Source organism: Netta rufina (genome assembly GCF_964035555.1).
Source record: "Netta rufina genome assembly, chromosome: 4".
NCBI classification, from domain to species: Eukaryota; Metazoa; Chordata; class Aves; order Anseriformes; family Anatidae; genus Netta; species Netta rufina.
This window is the reverse complement of record NC_140127.1, coordinates 45,773,554-45,793,651: the sequence shown is the minus strand read 5'-3', so window position 1 is coordinate 45,793,651 and position 20,098 is coordinate 45,773,554. Positions and strand designations below refer to the sequence as shown.

The 20,098-nt window shown below is 46.8% G+C and overlaps 1 protein-coding gene across 5 annotated transcripts in view; it reads right to left on the bottom strand.

Annotated features, from left to right (window-relative positions):
- Positions 1–20,098, bottom strand: part of AFF1 (ALF transcription elongation factor 1) — a 67,119-nt gene that overhangs the window by 3,509 nt on the left and 43,512 nt on the right. For 2 of the 5 annotated variants that reach the window (XM_084286268.1, XM_084286272.1), the window contains exons 8-20: positions 14,828–14,882; positions 14,653–14,696; positions 13,143–13,305; positions 9,977–10,894; positions 8,362–8,459; positions 6,583–6,832; positions 5,449–5,540; positions 4,397–4,460; positions 3,426–3,562; positions 2,709–2,780; positions 2,033–2,126; positions 1,892–1,935; positions 833–1,062 (exon numbers count right to left, since the gene is read on the bottom strand). In XM_084286268.1, the coding sequence (XP_084142394.1) occupies positions 833–1,062; positions 1,892–1,935; positions 2,033–2,126; positions 2,709–2,780; positions 3,426–3,562; positions 4,397–4,460; positions 5,449–5,540; positions 6,583–6,832; positions 8,362–8,459; positions 9,977–10,894; positions 13,143–13,305; positions 14,653–14,696; positions 14,828–14,882 (2,261 nt within the window). The remainder of the gene's footprint in view (positions 1–832; positions 1,063–1,891; positions 1,936–2,032; positions 2,127–2,708; positions 2,781–3,425; positions 3,563–4,396; positions 4,461–5,448; positions 5,541–6,582; positions 6,833–8,361; positions 8,460–9,976; positions 10,895–13,142; positions 13,306–14,652; positions 14,697–14,827; positions 14,883–20,098) is intronic. The other 3 variants (XM_084286270.1, XM_084286269.1, XM_084286271.1) reach the window with 3 other exon arrangements.

The window sequence follows — 20,098 nt, the reverse complement described above, 5'->3', positions numbered from 1 at the left end:
CACACATCTGCTCAGCGGACAGCCAACAACTGGAGTTACTTTATTCAACACTGACTTGCAAAAGCCTTTTGATTTTCAGCAACTGCCTGACTAGCACAAGTGTTTTTACAGCCTTCCAGTAATTTAGGCCAGGCACATCCTTCTCATTTTCTTTTGCAGGTCCTTCATTCACAGTAGCTGACAAACCTTGGTGTTCTATGACCAATGGCACTGCGAACACCACATGGGCTGGCTGGTCACAGGCTGAACCGTGCCTGCTCTGGGGCTGTTGCTTACCCGCAGCTGCTTGGGGGACAACGAAACACTATTTTAAACAATAAATCTCTAAGGTAAAAAAGTAGCAGAGGACTTAGGAAATGCTACTGGCAAATGCCAGTCATGTGCCCAAGGGCTCCCATTGAAGTGCTGCTCGCCTGCTCTCTTACAGCAGGAAACCAGCCTTGCCATGTGCAAATCAGGAATACCTGGGAGGCTGACAAACAAAATGAAACACCAGGCCATTGGGCACAGGCCTGTTTGAAAGTTGGCTTCTTCTGCTACTGTGAAGCAATTTGCCTGTTGCCTGGTTTTCTGTGCTCGATGCTCTCACCCCTTAGGCTGTCAGACTTCTGAGGCTACTAAGAAGCACTTTTAATTTGGAATGCTCACCAACGCACTGCCAGCAAGTACCTCTGCCTAAAACCAGCCAATCCAGCACAGATGTCTATTTCCACATATTTGAGGCTTTGATCTGTGGGTATGGTGTTTGCTATGCAGAGCGTTAGGATTTAAGCAGGCACATGCAGATAAACACGATGTGCAAGACAGAAAAGCCAAAGGGAAAAAACCTTACCCTTATTCTTCCTGGCCAGTGCATCAGCCTGTTCCCAAATGTCATACGCATAGAGGATATAGGAAGTGATGTTGACATATGAAGAGGTGATGCTTGGGATATTATAAGGGATGGTGACTGAAGAGCTAATGCTGTTGCCACCACAATTGCTAGCGTTTGATCCTGGCTGAGAACTCACGGATCCAGCAGGAGAGGGCATTGGAGAAAGAGGAGAAGGCATGCCTGTGCTTCTGCAGGAGAAAGAAACACCACCATCAATGTTACCTTCTGCAATAAATGTCTTACCACAATGCTCATATCAGGAGCTAGCCCATGTCATTTGGGCCTGTACTATGGAGTGAGTGTTGAAAACTGAGATGTGTTCAGCTAGAGAGGACATAATTATCCCTCAGGTCCAAGGCCAAGGTTTTTCAAGTGATTCCCCTCTCCAAGCACTCTCAGACATCCAAAAGCATCACCCATCCACTTCCCAAAATCCACACCTATTTGTGGAAGCCTTCACCAGGTAATCCAAGTGTTTTCACCCAATGACTTCAGGCATGCTTATGTTGTCCCCGCTTATGGAGACTGGAGCTTTCTGGCAGCTTGTCCTTCACTTGCAGACCTGGAGAGGCTCAATGTGGCCAGCTCAGCTGCCTGCTGGCTTCACCCCATCATTGCTTCCCACTGCTTCACCCAATCCAGTTATAAGTTACTTGTACAGCCTCCAACACTGCTCCTGGGAGACCATTTACATACTGGGCAGCTGTACTGCACACGGTGGCAGAAGAATAACTGGAATTTCAGACCAAACAAGCCTCTCAACCACAGAGTTTAAATGGAACAGATGCAGAGCTGAGCATTTATTTGCCACACACCATTACTGCAAAACACAGTAAAACTCCTAGCGCTGCTAAAAAGCAGGCCCAGTGTGCTGGGCTTTGGGTCAAACACTCTTTTATACGACAGTTTTCCTTTTACTTTTGCTGCTACATATACAAGAACTCTGCAGCAAATACAGAATGACAAGATGTTCAATAAATCGGAAGTCAGAAAATGTGTTTCTTTTCTACATCTTACCTTGCAACACATGGAGAAGGTGCTTGTGTTACTCTGGAAGAACTCTGCATGCAAGGAAGAGAGCTCTTGTTAGTTTTGTTGGCCCACACCAGTAACAACTACAGCCGTTCAACTGGCAGCTTGGCAACACGTGTGCCCTACCTTGAAGTGGTCATTCAGGATCCTGGAATACTTTATTGCAGTGTCCTTTTTGTAACGAAACATTGCCATGTGCAGGAGGGACTGGCAGCGCATGCTGTGAACAGAAAGAAACCCAAGAGTCAGTACCTGTGCCCACTGCTGCTGGCTCACCAGCAATCCACCACGTGGGATGGGGGCAGGCACCCATCAGCCTCTCTGCAAATTCAAGAGACCTCAGGATCTCTCCTCTGTCCTGCTCATCTCAGAAATTAAGACTCAATGAAAAAAAAATCACACAACAGAAAAAAAGAAAAGAAAAAGAGGAAGGGCCACATTTTAAAGGTGCCCAGCCTCTTATGGGCTGAACATGCCCCTGTCCAGCAGCACCTCAGCTCTGTTCAACATGGCCAAAACATGGGCAGGCACATCACATTCTTCCACCTGAGGTGAAAGTCCTTACGCGCTCTCAAGTTACCAGCAGACCAAATTTTAGAGCCTGTGCCTTTCACGTGTGGTCCCTTTAGGTATCCTGGCTCACTTCAGAGATGTTCCAGTTTGCTCTGGCTTTTATATTGCTTTTTCCCTTGCAGAACTCTGATTCGCATTTCACTCATTCCTTTGCACCTGACAGCAACAGGGCTTTCACTGTCCCAGATCTAAAACCAGACTATGAAGTCACAGAGAAAACATTACGCACCATAACACAGCAAAGATTTTTTCATGTGAAGATGCTGAGGTGTCCGTAAAGGGTTTTAATGTCATTATGAATCTAAGGAAACAAAAATAACAATCATGTCAGTCATCAAGGCTCTTAAGTCCCACTGTTTACAAAAAACTAGCACATACCACCACCTTAAACACTGGTCCAAAAACCAGGAAACTTGACCTGAATCCTTGGTGCTGGCACTGAGTGCTTGGTATGATTTAGGGCAGACAACTTTGGGTGACACAAGGCATTTTCAGACATAGTGGGAACATATGCAGGCCCTCACAGGACCTCCTCTCGTCTTAGACTGATTAATGAGCAACATGAGCACACGTACAACTAAGTGCCTCCCCAGGGGACCACTGCAGAGCTAGGGTCCCCCTGAACTGAGGGTGAAATATTAATTCCAGTGCTTCCGACCAGGATAGACATCTTGGTGGAATTATTTCTTTTTGGAAGATTAAAAAAAAAGGCAAATCTCCTTTTTGAAAGCAAAACAACAACAGCATCGCGGAAATACAGTCTGTCAAAACCATAGAGTAATGACATTTTTAAAAGTAAGCTTGAAGCCTACTACAAAAAATAACTGGCAGCTGTCTCAATCAGCTTCATGGGCACCCAGAGCCATCCTGGTTGCAAACAAATGACACAGCCAACCACTTTCCTCCAAACATACTGCCTAACTGTCATGGTTCCAAAACCACTTACTTGATGAGATCTATCGTGTCGGCGAATATGCTGTAAGCAGATTTTGGTGCTGATGCATCTGATTCCATGGCAATCCCATATTCAATGAAGGAAAGGGCAGCATCAAGGTACTGAAAGGCCTTTCCAGTCTTGTCAGTCTGTTGGGAGAAAAATCCCATTTTCAGACTACAGCAAATACTATTTCTCTCTACCTGGATTCATTTTCTCTCCCTAAATAGGCAATATTTGAAGAAATTAAAAAAAAAAATCATGTCAAACCTCCAGGTGATAATGAAAGGGTTCTCCTCAGGATCCCTAACATAGTCCTAGTCATCAGCCTAGGTAAGAGACCCGCTACCCGGGTCTCCACCTTATGCTCTGCCACAGCCAAGTGGTTTTCTCTAATTTATTTTCTTCGCATTCTTTAGATACTCTTGGCTGGCACTGGGGGCAGGCCTCATGCGAGGCAGGTGGGGTTTTCCCACTCTATTACGTTCCCCACTTTATTTTCACAGGGGAACGGCAAGTGGCAAATGTACATTACCTGACTGAGCCATATCTAGCAAAAAACAACATAGTTTAATCATGCACACTGTTAAACTGCACGCATCTGAGACAGCCAGCCACTTTCAAGTCTTGTTCACCAGCAACACAATTATCATCAGTGTCCTGATATTTCAGAGAGAACTGCTGTAAAACCAACTCTCTGGGCCATATTCCCAAGACAGAGTGAGAGCTCTGCAAAGCACGGAGGCCTGCTAACCTCCAAGACCTTTTTGATTCCTATTCTCCGGGCATAATCTCTGAGTGTGTTTACACAAAGGGAAGTGCCTGAAAATTAGGCAAATGAAAGCAGCCTCTCCACACATGACTAAGCGCATACTCCGTTAGGTGGAAGTGCCATGAGCCAGCACAGCCTGATCACGTGCCTGCAGCTATCAGATCCCCGCGCAAGAGCCGCTGGATGTTTCTAGCAGAGGGCCCAGGCTTACCATTGCATCAGCTTTGTGCTTCAGCCTCTTGGCCTCTTCTATGTGGTATTCCATCGAATGCTGTCTGAATTGGGGGCAGACAGAGGAGAACAGAAAGAAGAAAAAAAGGGTAAGTGTAAGTATTGATTTCACCTTATCTCGAGGATGCTGTGACTCCAGTATATGCTGGTACTGTTACTGAACGCACGTTAGAGTTCTGATAATCACTGAATCAATGTTATCTGCCTGTTTGTAAATACACAGCTGCTGAATGCACAAACAAAATGGTACGAAAAGAAGTTGATTTCTTTTAAGACTATTTAAGGATATGATAGAAAACCAGGTAATATTTAAAAGTTACATTTGGACGTTAAAAAAATAGGAAGTTAGTCTTTTGTGAGTACAAGCTTACTTCTTCACTTCCAAGTAAAAATAGTAGGCATGTGACTGCCTGCCATTTCTCCATCACAACACCCCCATATTTTGTCTGAAGCATACAGCACACCTTGCAACATGGTGCACTCATCTCAGAGCACGAGAACTTGCGTTCCAGGTAGCTGCTTACAAGGGATGGGGTCACCAAGGCTGCTGCAGGTCCCAATCTCCTGACTGATGATAAAGCAGGACCAGGCACGACTCTGAGTGCAGGAATAATCTGTTCACTGCGCAAATGGCACGGAGCCACCTGAGCACTAACACAAGGAGCCAGAAAGGAATCACATCTTCTCAGAGACATTAGTCTCCTGCACAGCACCTTGTCACAGACAAATCTGCCACCTGTCAGGAATCAGACAAACCAGCACCCATCCCTTGCAGACAGGCACAAGAGACACGGCCTTGCAGAGGGTGATTGTCTCTGAGTTGAGAAGTACCTGTGTCTACACCAGCTCCCGCAAAACAAGAGCTGGTGAGAGGAGGGAGGTTTGCTTTGTGGTGGGTGGAGAAGTCCCAGAGGTGAGAAGGACGGGGCAGGTCCTGTACCTTTCTCTCTCTCACAAAAGCAGTGCTCAATATGCAGCAGAAGCCCAGTGTCTTCAGAAAGAACAGATGAGGAGCACAAAACAAACACTTACTTTTCAAACTTGACTTGAGGTCTCCTTGGCTTGGAGGTACCATTTGGCAAAGAAGGCACTGGGAAAGGATTCGTGACATCCCCTGCAGATCCCTGAAAAATCACAGAGCGAGATAAAGCTGGTTAGAAACATCCATCCAGAACTGTTCCAAAGCATGGCTTTCCTAAATTTAAAGAGAAAAATGTTTATTTGTCTGAGACATAGTATACTTCTCCAGGCTCCCCCCTTTCTTCTTTCTTCCCAGTCCCCACTCCAATACTGGAAATGAAAACTTGGCTTCTCGCTAGACTGCTGGTGAGGGGGGTTAATATCATTCAGATTTTCCTTGAGCATGCAGAAATTAGGTAGCAGGTTTCCTTGCACAACGGCTAAGGGGGCAGCAAGGACACTAGGAGCACATTTTTCACAGTCACCAGAAAAGGTAGGAACTAGTACTACCCATTCACACTTACTCCTAGTTTAACCACACAGCAGTTGCTGACTCTGCATTGCTATCTACAACATCAGGAAAAAGAAAGCAGTTAGAAGCCAGCTAATACAGCACAGACAGTCTCCATTAATGTGCACACACATCGAAGTCCCAGACCACACACATCCAGGCACTTGTAAATGGCAATATAATTGAATTTTATAACCCAATAGTGCAAAGATTCAGCTGCAAGAATCATTAACAACGATTTTGTAAGCAAACTACGAAAGCTCATAGTGAAAGTTACAGTTAAAACCACAGGGTGCTTATTTTCAAGAATGAACTTTTTTTTTCCTTTTGTAAACACACTTATTTTCACACCTACTGTATCACACTCGCAGTTGCCTACAGTCAGAACCAGTTCCTGGCATAAACACGATTCTTTTGCCTTTCACTTTTACATGGTCACGACTTCTCATCGTGTTTCACAAGTAAGATTAAAATAAAATAGAAGATGGAAAGCAACCAGAGATACTACAGCACAGGCATTAGGGCTAGCAAGATAGGGTCACAGATAGCCACTGAAGAGGCAAATATGCTTCAAAGCGCTTTCTCTAGTGGCTGGCTTACCCTTCTTTTCATTTAATATCCTAAGGGAAGGTCTCTAAAGAGAATCACACAGCACCCACGGGTCGCAGGATACGCCAGCAGTAACAGATACCTACTTTGTTGCCCTTCACCTGTTCAGAGTGCTTTCTCTCCACCTTCTTGTGCTTGGCAGACAAAGGATCCTTGTGGCTGCTTGAGTCCCTGGCAGTGTTGTTTTCTGTGGCAGGCAGCTGGCCGTTCTCACTCCTGGGTCTCTTCTGGGCCATTTTTGTTGACTTTGGTGCAGAATGTGCGGGAGACATGGGTGGCAGTGGTGGGGGTAGCAGGAGATCTTTCTTCTGGGTCTCAAATGATGCTTTTGGTGCTCTAGAGATGGGAAATGAATTTTGCAATTGGCATGAATACAATGTCTATATAATATAGGGATTTTTTTTTAACAGAAAAAAACAATCAGAAAAGTTAAATACATTGTGTACCAATTCTGTTCAAATTTCTCTGGAAATGTGAACTGACTTGTTAACAAAGAATCCTGCAAAAGCAAAATGAAACCTCAGGGACTTCACAGTGCATTAGATCCCACATGTTCAGCTGTCAACAATGCACAAGCAAGTTGCTTCTGAAGCAGGAATCAGCCCCAGGGCTTGTCCTTGGAGGAAAGACTTGCAACCAGAATGTCAGAATGTTGCCAAAACGACACCTCTCCAACACAGCATCTTTTCACTGAAAAAGGGGGAGAGGTAATTACAGCGAGTAAAATCCCCGGGACACATCACCCAACATGGCAAGCGAGGCACAGCGCTGCCTCTCTCTCCCCGTTACGGTAGAAGATATCTTTTACAGGCAGGGATACTCGCCCTGACACTTGATCCTGTGCGTGCTGCGACAGAATTAAACTGAGTTGTTCCTTCGGGACTTGCCAGCTAAACTAGACAACACATACGGGTTGGGAGGATATGAGGGACAGAGCCTTAAAGTGCTGTGCTTTTAAATGGCAGAGCTGATCATACTTAATAATTCCGTGGAAAATTTCTGATCATCTGGGGTTAGGATTACCAGGGAACTCCAGCAGTTATAGGCAGCACGCAACAGCACTAAACCTCGTTTTGCAACTACCCCTTTTTACTTTGTTTTCCTTCAGCTCCTCAGTTTCCAAGAAAGCACAAAGCGTCTAGAGCAGTGAATGCCAACCCTCCGGCTGCAAAGTCAGCAGAGGAAGAAACAAAACGAAATGCAGTGAGAAGTGTGAAGTTGAGCAGCTTGCTCAGCTCTCCCTTCTTCACTGTGCCACCTGGTGCAGCGCAATCCTCCAGAGAGGGCCTTTTACAGGGAGCAGAGCAGCAGCCCCAACCTCCTTCCCAACCTCCAGCCCAGTTAACCTGCATCCCTGACCTGACACCGGAGCTTTCTCCCCACAAAAAAGTATCCAATTCTTCCTGCTCTGAAGGCCACCACATGGCTAGAAGAGGTGCTTGTTTGCTCTGAGAAAAGGGGAGGTACAAACCCTGGATTCAAAACCCTTCCAGCTGCTAGAAATCAGGACAAATGCCACCACATTCAATGGTTTTACAGCAGCATAATACAAGAATGGAAAACAGGCACTACAACGTCACCTTGTGCTTGAGTAACAAGAACATGAACGCTCTGCATTATAAAAGGAGAGGAAGATCAATGACAGCAAGTATAATTGCACATCTGCAACAAATAACGAGGCAAATAAATTACACACTTACAGCCACATGGCTGGTGTCAGGATGTACAGACAAATTCGCAGCAGATAAAATTTCAGAAAGCACATTATGTTAAACAAACTCATAAGAAGAATAAAAGGTACAGTTCCTTGCTTTAAGTTTTAAAAGAAAGGTTCATTTTTTGCTATCCCATTGCTGTATACTCACTTCTGTTTAGTGGAGTCTTTGTTAGTTGAAGACTGCAATGATTTTGTTTCTTTGTCTGATTTCATTTTCTTCCTATCAATCTCCTTCTCCATTTCCCTCTAACAAAAACAAAACAAAACAAAAATCACTCAGATTTAGGAAGTTCATGTTCAGTACAGACCAACACAGCTACATTTGATGGCTTCATGTTAAAAAAAGAAAAGAGATCGGAACTGACAAAGTGGAAAACCAGAGCACGGTTGATTTCAGGCTCAATGACAAGTACCCTAACGTGACATTTTATGTACTTCAGCTGGTTAGAATAATTATTTTGTAGTGGAGGGGATGAACTGCCTAAATCTCTCCTTGCCAACAGTCTGAAACAAATGTACTTCTATAGCTGAAGCATTTTATGATCTGTTCTGGGCGTTGGTTTTCTTCTCCTCATGTTTTGTGACAGTTTTTTGTTTGTTTATTTGTTTGTTTTCTCTAAGGGATGGAAAAAAAAGCATTCGTTGGAGACCTAGACTACACAGGGATGTAGTCAAGATGTTTTATGAGCAGGAATCAAGTATAGCATGAAATTTTGAAGTGTCAATTAAATTTGCTGCCTATACGCTGAACAGCAGGAACCACTGAGGCAGAGGGATAATAAATGACACTTTTTAAGCACACTCCACAAATCTTATGATGCAAAGCATGCAATACCAAATTATTGTCTCACTTGAACAGCAAACCTTCAGAGTAATTCATTATAAGACAAGGAAATGCAAAACAAAAGGAGCTCGCCCTTCAGCCAGCATTACCCATGGAGTGCCTGGTGCTAGCCCAAAGCATCCCAGGACTTCGCATCTGCCTCCTGGGGCACATGCAGGTTAACCTCAGCACGATGGAGCTCCACAGGTAATGCATGGCTTCTAGTCCACCTCAGAGCCTCCAGAGCATGGCTCCAGCAGGCGCACGGGTTAACTATTCCTGCTGCAGGACTCTGCAAAGGGATCCCTGGAAAGCCCCTTACTGGAGATGTGCCTCTTGTGAGCATCAGCATCTCTACCAGTGCCACAGCAGCTCCAGGAGAAATCAGAGGCTTTTTTGATGTATTCATCCAAGCACTGAGATGCACAGGAGGGGTTAGTGGTGGTTGTTATTATCAGTGGTTTAGTTCAAAGTCTGCATTTAGGGAAAAGCAAAAGGCATGGAGCTGCTGGCATCACCCCTGGAAATCATAGTTCACAGCCGCAGAATTTGTTCCCTCTCTGCGTAAGCCAGCCATCACAATTGTTTCCCAGAAACCCACAACTCTAGACAGGAAAAGGCCACGCTACTCGGACTGAGGCTGCAAGCAAGATATAATAACAAGAATTCTTTGAAAACACCAAAGCATTTGTTAGACAGCTTGCAGGGCTTTTCATTTGCTCAGCAGTGGATTTTTGACCAATAAGAAACATCTGTGAATAGTTTTTGACACATTTTCCCTTTAAAAGTTTGGAAACACTGTGGAATGAGGAGGACAACGAGCCCAATCTGATCCTATGAAGCAAAAAGAAACTCCAAGCAGGGGATTTTCAAACAGCTCCACACTCCCTACACATCACTGCGGTCCTTGCACAAACCCACCTTCACCTCCACCTCTCACCTTCCTCTTTTTGAAGGACTTGTCAGGAGTGTCCGTGGCTTTCCTCTCCACATCCTGCCCCCTTGCACCAGGGAACTCCTTTGCCTCCGCTCTCTTCTGGTGACTGCCCTTCCCGGGGAGCTGCGGAACTCTCGACAGCAACGGGAGATCGATTTTAACCATGAGGCTGCGAGGGACGTGCACGTCCCTCACTGGCGACAGCAACTTCTTCTCCCTGACAGACAAGGGAAGCTTCTCCTTGTGGAAGTCCTCTCTGAGCACAGCAGCAGGCCTGTGGCCGCTAGTCCTGGTGGGAGTCGTGCCCTGGCCCTGAGGGATTGGGCTGAGAGCGAGGTGCTCCTGGGTACTGCCCAGCACAACGTCCCGCGGGGGCTTGGGGTCCAGCAGGGCTTTGGCGCTGGCCTGATGGGAGCTCTTGTGCTTTCTGCCCTCGGGGGGCTCTTGCAGACTGGGTTTCAGTTCTTTTCGGTCGCTGGATTTTGGCCTCCCTTTCGTTTTTACTTTTGGCTTGTCTCTGGAAGACTGGTCTCTAACCTCATAAGGACCAGGTTCACTCTCCACCTTCAGGCCCCCCTTGGGCCCCTCGTGCGCTGGAGGCTTGCTGGGCCTTTTGATACCAACAGTCTGCCTCTGCGAGGGCTCCTCAGCGCATGCGGAAGACTTCTGGCAGTTGCGTTTGGTCGGAAGGTGAGCATCCTGAGAAGCCCTGGCTGCTCGGGCAGAGCTCTTGTGATGAGGCTCCCTCGGCTCTGCGTGCTCCTGGGAGGAGTCGCTGTCGATCTGCTGTCCTGGCTCCCTGTCCTCCTCACGTCCATCCGTGTGGGCAGTTTCTCTGGGGCTCTCTGCTGGCACTGTTGGTGGGTTCACCTTGGTAAGCCAGTTGTCGAGCTGCCACTTGTTTGAAGTTGGTGGGTCGGGCTGTAGACAAACAGAGAAAGGAAGGATGCAAGACTGACACCTGTATCTCAATCCTAACACATTGTCAGAACCCAGTAAAATTTCCCCTTAGTGGTAAAGATGAAAGACCATGACAAAGCAGGGATGCTCTGGTACGTACACACCAACATTTAATTCACGAGCACAGGCCCAACCAGGTGGTACAGCTTTCCTGGATCTCTGCTAGCCATACCTGTCGTGCAGTAAGAGAGAGGCATGAAAACCCCTGCTCGGTTTGCTCTGTGCCACTACCCAACATCCTTGCACAGTCAGGCAAGTACCCACTGTGAAAACAAAGCAGGTGCCATCCTCACAACTTTTACCAAGTTAGTTGCACAAGGTGGACCAAGAGCTGTCCCAGTTTCTTCCAAGCCTTCTGCCTACACAATCCAACACTCGCGTCCCCCTGGGTCAACCAAGGCATGAGCTACGACTGAGTACTGAGGGCCTCTGCAATCAGTCAGACACTTATCGTAGTTAAAAGAAGCCCTGCCTAATCAAAACAGAAGTCTGACGTATCAGGAGAAAACTTAACCAGCTAGCTATAAAAACAGACATCTGAAGCTGCAAATGAGGGGCACAATTCTCTAGGGCCCACTCTGAAAGTACTGCTTAATTCTCGGCATCGCTCAAACGTGTCACTTGCGATCTGGGCGCTGTCAGAGCACAGCTACGCTTGTGCCCTCACCAATCCTCCCCAGCCACAACTCTCTTCTGAGAACAGCCACAGCACTTCTCAGAAAAGAGAAGCCCTAGCACATGAAAGGCTTTCCAGGACTAATTAATCCCTTCTGCTGGCCTTTTCTTCTCCACCCAGATTCTACCCTCCTTTGCGCCGTACAACATGTTGACATGAAGACGTGTCCTCAGCTGTGTCTGGGTGACTCCATCTAGAAAGCTGGTTTATGAAACAGACTTGGTTTTATCACATTTTAAACTTCCCAATCGCAAATGATAGTAAGAGAAAATATTAAAAGATTAAATAACAATAAGCAAACACTGCACATGGGTCCTAAAGTCTTTGCTTTTATGTGAGGAGCTGGATAGAAAAACAGAGCATGTGCACCACTTGGCTCTCTGTGTAAAATGAACAGTTTACTGAATAAAAAGGGGAAAAATGGTCAATCCACAATAAATAAGACTACACTAGAGAGAAAACAACACTGTAGCACAGCATATTTTCAGTATAAAGCAGGCATGATTTGGTATAAGAAGGTAAGTACAATATCTGTTTCTCACATAGCACAAGGCAAGGTCTGTGAGTGAAGTGCTGCGGAGTGAAGCGTGTTAGCTGTGAGATCAGAAGACAGGTCTTTTCAAAGCTTCTGCAATGTCTCCTGTGCACAAAATTCTCCCTGTTAATGTGCTTCTAAGGTAAAAGAAAGGAAAGCCAAGGCTAGGGAGGTCAAGAGGAATAAATGACAAGGTTCTGGGCTTTGTGAGAATTATCTCAGAGCTGTCAGTGGACTGGTTTATATAAGCTGTGGTCCATCAGCTATAACCCTGCACTTCCCGCTGGCCCAAGAATGTTTTGTGAGCTGGAGGATCTGTTTTAAACCACAGGACACGAGTACATTTGCAGCAGATTTTTTAAAAGCTGCATGGTCTCAATTATTATGCAACTCTGAGGCACTAAGCTCTGTTTGCCTGCTTTTCCCAATAAAAGCCTCAGAAACGCCAGTGCAGCACTATGTGAGCCAAACTCAACAGCAGCAAGTCTAAGCACATTCCAGCCCTTCCTGCGGGCCCGATCACTTCAGCTGGGAGCTGGGAGAAGCCAAGTCTGTCACTCACGCGCAGGAGCTGCAGAGGGGCGCTGGCAGCTTCCCGGAGCATGTCAGGGAATTGGGCTCACCCCGAAGCAGCCGACAGCCTCAGCACCCTGAAGAGCTGCACAGGCAGAGGTGAGCACTGAGGACAAAAGCTGCAGTTCCCACCTGTGCCTCATCAGTAAAGGCACCAGTTCCTCCTGGAGCGCTAGCCAACGATGCCAAAAGGCAGGGGGGAACACTTCAAGGTGAGGCACTTCAAAGTCTAATTTATGCTGTTACTAAGGGTTATTTCATTGACAAACTCCTGCAAAGAAGCAAAGGGCAAGCGAAGCTTGATGATGCAGCAAAGATGTCAACAGGCCACCTGAAGGATGAGGGCGTTTCAGGTGCCCTGTCTGACTGCGTTGAGCCAGCAGAGAGCCTGCATTAAGCAGCCCCTACAGTTCATGTGCATTCACCTCAGGAGCTGACACTCTCGGAGGGTCAGGGTCGTTGGCTTCACTGTCACTCGAGCTGCTCTCCGTCTCCGAGTCTGAAGAGCTGTCTGAGTCACTGGTGCTCCCTGACTCTGGGCTGCTGGAATGTGCTGATGCCACGCTCTCGGGCTGGGACTGCAGGGCACTGCAAGGCCACCAGGAGATAAAATTAGAAAGCAGCATGCGTCAAGGTTACTTACTACATTGATATGGAAGCATCCAGAAATAAAACTTAACCCCCCTGTTTTGGCACTGGAAGGAAAGGGGGCAAGGCCAAAAGAATACACTGCCATACTCCAAGATAAAGCACCGGAATAAAAGAAACAACTCTGGAAATAATAAAATTCTCAATTCCAACCCAGCCATAACTATACAAGCAGAATGTCACTGCAAGAGTACAAAGCTGCATTTAGCCAACAAAAGGCTTTTTAAAATAGTGACAAATGCTATTCTGACAGTCCCAACACTCAGCAGAAAAGATGCCTAATAAAGACTAACAAGACGGAAACCTACATGCCAGGATGGCTTCTGTTTTTATTTTCCCCCTTCACAAGAAGGGGGAAAGCAAGTTCTTACTTCTTCACCCATGTTACTTGCCTGAGGTGCTGCAGCTGTTTCGTGAACAGCCCCAAACAGCAGCATTTTTTGCAAAACCCATCCCTGCTCACAAGTGCTTCGCCCCAGCCCTGCTGACAATGGGAGTGGATGGAGCTGAGGCATAACTTTTTGTTCTGGAACAAACTAAAGAAGTCAAAACACTGACTTCTGACTCTGAAAACTCTTTCCTATGTCAGCACAAATCCATTTGTATGATGTGGAGGCAACCTCCTTGCTGATGCAGACCGATACTGCGAGAACATACTGTTTCAAGAGCCTGCAGAGACAGTCGGTCATGCCAAGAAATCAAAATGCCCTTGTGCAAGCCTGACTTTGCAGACTGTCACCAGTGCTTGAAGAGCACACACATCAAGCCAGAAAAGTACATCGGTGCTCTCTTGTTGGGGTTTCTCCACCTTTCTGCTTCTAATCCAGGTGCGTGGCTTTTCAGTCAACCTTGAATCCTGCTTCTAAGTCGCCCAATCAGGAGGGGCTAAAGCAGCCTCAGTAAATTTCTTCTACACCTATTTGGCTGTTTCTGGCTTCCTTCTGAACTACAGCTGCACTCATACCTTAGCCATCACTGTTGTAACTGAAAATCCCATCATCTCCAGTGTGCTCTCCAAATAACGTGATGGTGTGGAAGAGGAGAATGGAAGGGAACAGATGGGGAAATACAATTCTCGTTCGAAGGCAAAATCTAGCATGCCTGGACTCATTTCTCATTGAAGCTTTCTGTAAAACCTCACACAACTAAAGCCAATTTGGCTTCAGGCAGCTAGAAACCAAAGCTTGCATCTATGACAGAAACAAGGGACCCTTTCCCACCTACCCTCATATAAAATAATTCTTTTTTATCCTCCTTATCTGTCTACCTAGCAGTTTGGGAACAAACCTGTACCTTGGAGGAGCAAGTGAAGAAGGTGGCTTTTCAACAACCTGTTTTGTTCACAAAAACAAAGAGGAGAGGGGGAGGAAAGGTTAGCTTAAGGAGCTCAGAGCAACGCAACACGTCGCGATGATTTAACGGGATGTCTGTGGGCGTAGGGTATAAAACATCTAAAACTGACTTGGTCGTCACCACTGTCTTCACTATCACTGAGCTGCAGGTCGTCCTGGAGCATTCTGAAAGACAACCAGAAGATACACATCAGCCAGGGCAGACACGTTTTCAAGCAGCAGACACTGAAAAAAGACTTGGTTTGCACTTTCCAAAACAAGCCGACCTCCCCAAGGCTTTTTAACATTCGCCATGCTCAAGCTGCTAAATCCTCTCGTTACCTGAACAAAGAACAACATGGAAACACACAGCCTGGGCCTTTTACTCTGCCTTCCACCTGACCTCAGGGCACTCTGCAACACAGGGGCAGTACCATCGGCTGCCATCTGCAGACAACTGCTAGAACAAGTCCAGCCCTGCTACAGCAAGAGACCGGCAAGCTTTTAGCTCCCCAAGGGGCAGAAAGCACCACAAGATGCACACGTTCACACGTCCTGCTCTTTGTGGGCTGCAAATACTTCTCCTGACACACAGCTCCTCTTTTTGCTGCTCAGATCTCCTGCCTCACACACATACCTAAGCAGAGGCCAAGGTCAAGCCAAGCTCCTATTCCAGCTCTGCACAGCGAGAGCCCTAACGCTGGGGAGTCACACACCCAAAGCAGTTCCTGGGTGGTGAGGCACAAGGCCTGTTCTAGCATTGCTAGAGCAGTGGGCTGCCTGCGAGTGTTTCCAGATGCACCATTCAAGTCCTAAGTCTGCAGGTGGCACCTGCTGCTTCCAATTTCACTGTCCTCTGTGAAATTGGGGTCCTCAAAAGGCTGGAGGAGAGGGATTTGTGGGCAGAGACCCCAAGTTCTCCACAAAGCACAAGCAATGAATCTCAAGTCCAAACAAAAATTTCAGAGCAATTGAACTGTCAGTCAACAGGTAAAATCCATTTCAGCAGTCAGTAACCGAGGATTAGGGTCAGACAATAACTGAGGCATGCTCTCAGTACCTTTCAGCCTTTCCAAGCACCAGATTAAAGCACCGTAATTCAGAGGAAAGGCTGTATCTTCCCTTCAAACAGAAAGCCACGTCACTTCTATTAGCCCTAATGGAAATTGCACATTCCGAACGAAGAGAGAACAGACTCCAGCAATTATTCTCAAGGTTTGTTTCTGTTGTTGCCTGTTTTATGTTTCCTTTTCGTACCGGGAACAAACCCTCTGCTTCCACCATTTGAGGAGGGAACCCAGCCCTGTACATAAAACCACAGGAAGTGCAGTCAGTGACTTCCTGCTACTTGAAAGCCTGTCTGCTCATGCTGAAGGTCAGCCACTTGCTTTCTAGGGCACCTCAACCCCAGCTGGAGCAAGCGAGATGTCGAAACCAGCAGGAAAACTCCACACGCCCCTACGGCCACATACCAGCAGTGACAGCGCATGGGTTCGGCAGGATGGCCCGAACATGCGAACACACCCGTGGCCTTGCTAATTTTAGCAAGGAAGACAGGTCCCTGACACAGGTGCCTCCTCACGCTGGCTCTGGGTGACAAGCAGTGAGCTATGGGGAAGGAGATGGCTGGTGAGGCTTCGCCATCTCAACACTGCGTACTCAAGGGTACATCTCTTCCAACAGCTTCGCTGCTTCTATGCCTGTCGTTTCCTAATAATATGTATTTTACTGGGGATGCCTCCAAGAAAAGGAACATCAAAACACTACTGCCGAAGTCCCTTGAAAAGACAATTTCAAATGCCTAAAACCACACACTTTTATTTTGGTTTACAAGCAAGTTGAGATTCTAACACTTGTGTGACTGCAAACCGAGCGTGCTGCCCTCCAGAATTAACTGCTCTCCATGCAGTGCTCTACATCCTCACTAGAAAATCAGGACGCGTTGCCTGAAGCTGAATATCCACGAATGAGAAAACCCCAAACCTCCAGTCCCTTTGCAAAACAACACTCCAATACAGACTCTCTTACTGAATTACACGCTGCATGTCTGAACTGCTGTCTTCCTACATTGCCGTCATCCCATCTGCTTGCACTATCAAGCTGGAAAACTTCAGCCATCCAAATTAATCTCGTACTAGGGATGTTGCCAGGTTTGATTTTTTTCCTTCCTTTTTCATTTTTCCTGTATGGGGTTTGGGTGAGGGGCCGTTTCCCTTTCCCACGTGCTTGCTGTTTGTTACACTGTCAGGCTCTTGGTTTGGAAGACGAGGAAATGGGAATGTTTTCCTCCCTGTAAAAAGTCTTCTTATCTAATCCTTATCTTTTTATTTACATCTTTGAAGCTAGTCAAAATTTGCTATCCTAGGGTACATTCTCATTTTGGCAAGATGCATACTTTGGTACAGTTTCCTTCCCAAGACACCAGGGTTGGCAGCTCTGGACGCTGACTGCTGACTCTGATGAGACAGCATTTCTTCTTCAGGCATTTTACTTTCAAGTCATAAATCCCTCAAAACTCAGGGCAGAATGTGAAGATGAGTTAAAGGTCAGGGTGTCCAAGTAATAAGAGACAAATTGAGTTCTCCTGCCTTCCCCCTCCACGAACTCTGACTACTCCCCCTGCAGCACCAGCAGTGTATTTCGTTGCTGCTGACGTTGTTTTTCCAGTTACGAGGCCTTTTGTTGAAACACGTTCACGGGGCTGCTAGCGTACAGCTCACAGGAAAAAACCTGCCTTCAGAAGGGTACATTTCTATGTGACACGCTTCTGAGTCAGAGTTTGCTAAAGACTGAGCTTGGGACCCACGCTCTTGTACCTGGAGCAGGATGGCACCCAGAAGGCCCAGAGGCCTCCCGTGCCCACAGCAGGGCACACCATCCTGCACAGCCCTGCCTCCCGAGGCGTTACCAGCCCCAAAACCCCGTGCTACCTCGCACCGATGCAGAAAAGGCTCTTGGTGCCATAAGGGCTCTGCCTGCCGTCACCTACGTGCTTTCTTTGTTCAGGCATTTTGACTTCGCCATTCCCTCGTGGCTGTCCTCTTCCATCTCCCAGCCTCCACCACCTCATTTCCTCACACACCTTCCCTGTGGACACCACCTGGAGCCTCTGCTTTTAGAGTAAACACTGGAGGGAAGCGCTACGAGACACGGCTGTGGCAAACAACCCCCCCTCCATCTCCTACTGAAGGCAAACGCCATGCAGCCCGCAGCAACGTGCACACACTGGCTTCGGCTGGAGCCAAAGCTGCTCTGCCCTGCAATTTAAACACACTTCCAGGGATGTGAAAATGTCCCCGAAGTTTTTCTGGGGTTTTGTTTTGTTTTACCTTAAGCACTCTGGCCTACAGAGGCATTTCCTTTAGAGGCTAAAGGATACGCTAGGCAGTGCTACGTAGATTGTCCTTTAAATCTGATTTAACTGTTTCTACCCAAAAGGACTGCCTTTTTCACCTGAGCTGCTGGTAAGTAAAACACAGTGTGAGAACATTGCAACCACTTAACTTCAATTTAGGATCATGGAAGAACATTGCTACCACTTAAATTCAATTTAGTATCGAGGAGGAACATGAAAACTTTATGAGTCACACTTCTGCATGGCTAGACAAAGCCATTTTCCCCAAAACAAGGTTTCAACAAATTGCTAAATAGCCTACTTAAAGAAGATAAATCTGCCCTAATCATCTTTAATTAGCTCAGCGCTTCAAAGATGCTAAGTTTTCATTTGCAGGACCCGCAGCTTATGCACACACCGTCAATATCCCTGTGAATCTATTTATAAGGAGCTCTTTTCGTGAGATGAGTGGCACTAAAATCAGCGCAGCTTGCCCAGCAGCTCCGCTGAAGGCACGGGCGGGCCCCTCTCTGCTGGCCGTGCGGAGGATGCATCGCAGAGGCAGAGGCTGGCATCTCCCCCATGAGCAGGAGGGTTGCTCCCATTCCAGCACGGCCAGGAGCTGACCTGGGGGCTGCATCCAAGAAGGAAAGCCATCTGGGAACCTGTGCCTGCTCGGGGATGCTGGATGCTTAATTTGGGCACACAGATGCCCAGGGATTTCAACCTCTAATTAAGCAGCACAGCACAAATGCTGTTTGTGTTCAGCCAGCCACACTTGGTAACATGAGCTACTATCGGCAGCTGAGTTTTCTGAGGGTCACGTGGCTTCTGAAGAGCAAAGAAAGCCCTGTTTGGCAAAGGAGAACAAAAAGGAGACAAAAAGAAGGAATGCATCGCTTCAAGGGGAAAACGCAGGCCAAGTCCTTGGGCAAACCTCGGTTCAGTCCGCTTAGGATGTCAGCCTAAGCTGCTCTGTTCCTCTGCCTTCAACTGCCTCTGTCGTATGGCCACGGTAAACGAGAGCTGGCTCCGAGATGCTAATAAAAATCACCACAAAGGGAAAGACATTCACTGATGGACATCAGCAAACTGAGGTTCCCTTTATCCCCAAGGAGGACCTGCCATGAAGGCAACCAACACTCAGGGACGGGGCTTGAGCTGCCTTGTGCCTTCCGCCCAGCTGGCCCCAGAGGGCTTGTGTTTGTCTTAGTTCAAATGAAATCCCTAAACGCAGAGGCTCAGTGAGATGCTAGCAGAAAGCAGCAGCAGGAAGGTTCTGGCTGCCCTTTGGAGACCGGTCAGGTCAAGAAGGCTTGAATGAAAAGCCTGAACACAAAATCCTGCAGCTCAGCTGAGGAGGAGAGCTCTTGCTTGTGCCCTTCCCAGGTTTTCTTTATTTTTAATTGAATTATTCATTATAAGTTTAAAAAAAAAAAAAAGTATAAGCTTTGTAGTCTGCAGTTTGCAGCCTTCCCTGGAAGGATACAGTGTGAAGCAAAACGAGCTCTTTATCACTGAGCTGACAGGCATTTAATGCCTGGGCGATTGACTCGCACACAGACCACTTAGCCTCCTGGATGTGGAAAGGTTTCTATTATTCAGGGCTCAGAACCTATCAATGCTGCCATCTGGCCAGGTTAATCCTGAAAGACTCAAAGTCAGCCCACACAAAACTACTTGCAAGAAATTCCTGTGATTAACCTAATTAATAGACAACCACTTGAACCTACCAGGACTCTGCCAAGTTTTTTTTTTATTGTCATTATGGATCTTTCCCACCAACTTACAACTTGGTATTGAAGCAATACAAGTATTAGCTGGCATTTCCTCCCTGCCTCTGTAAAACTGTTGCCAAGATTATGCACAAAGATCTGGGACGCCAGTTCTGAGAAGCCTTCTCAGAGAAACCATAAAATAATAGGGGAAAGAAGAGACACAAAGAGACAAAAGAAGAAATATGTAAACAACATTAAAAAAAATCCAGGACCCCACTTTGCACCTTGCTAACTTGATTAGATAATGTAAGCTGAGGTTTTTAGAAACTTCACATGAAGGTAGTGTTTTT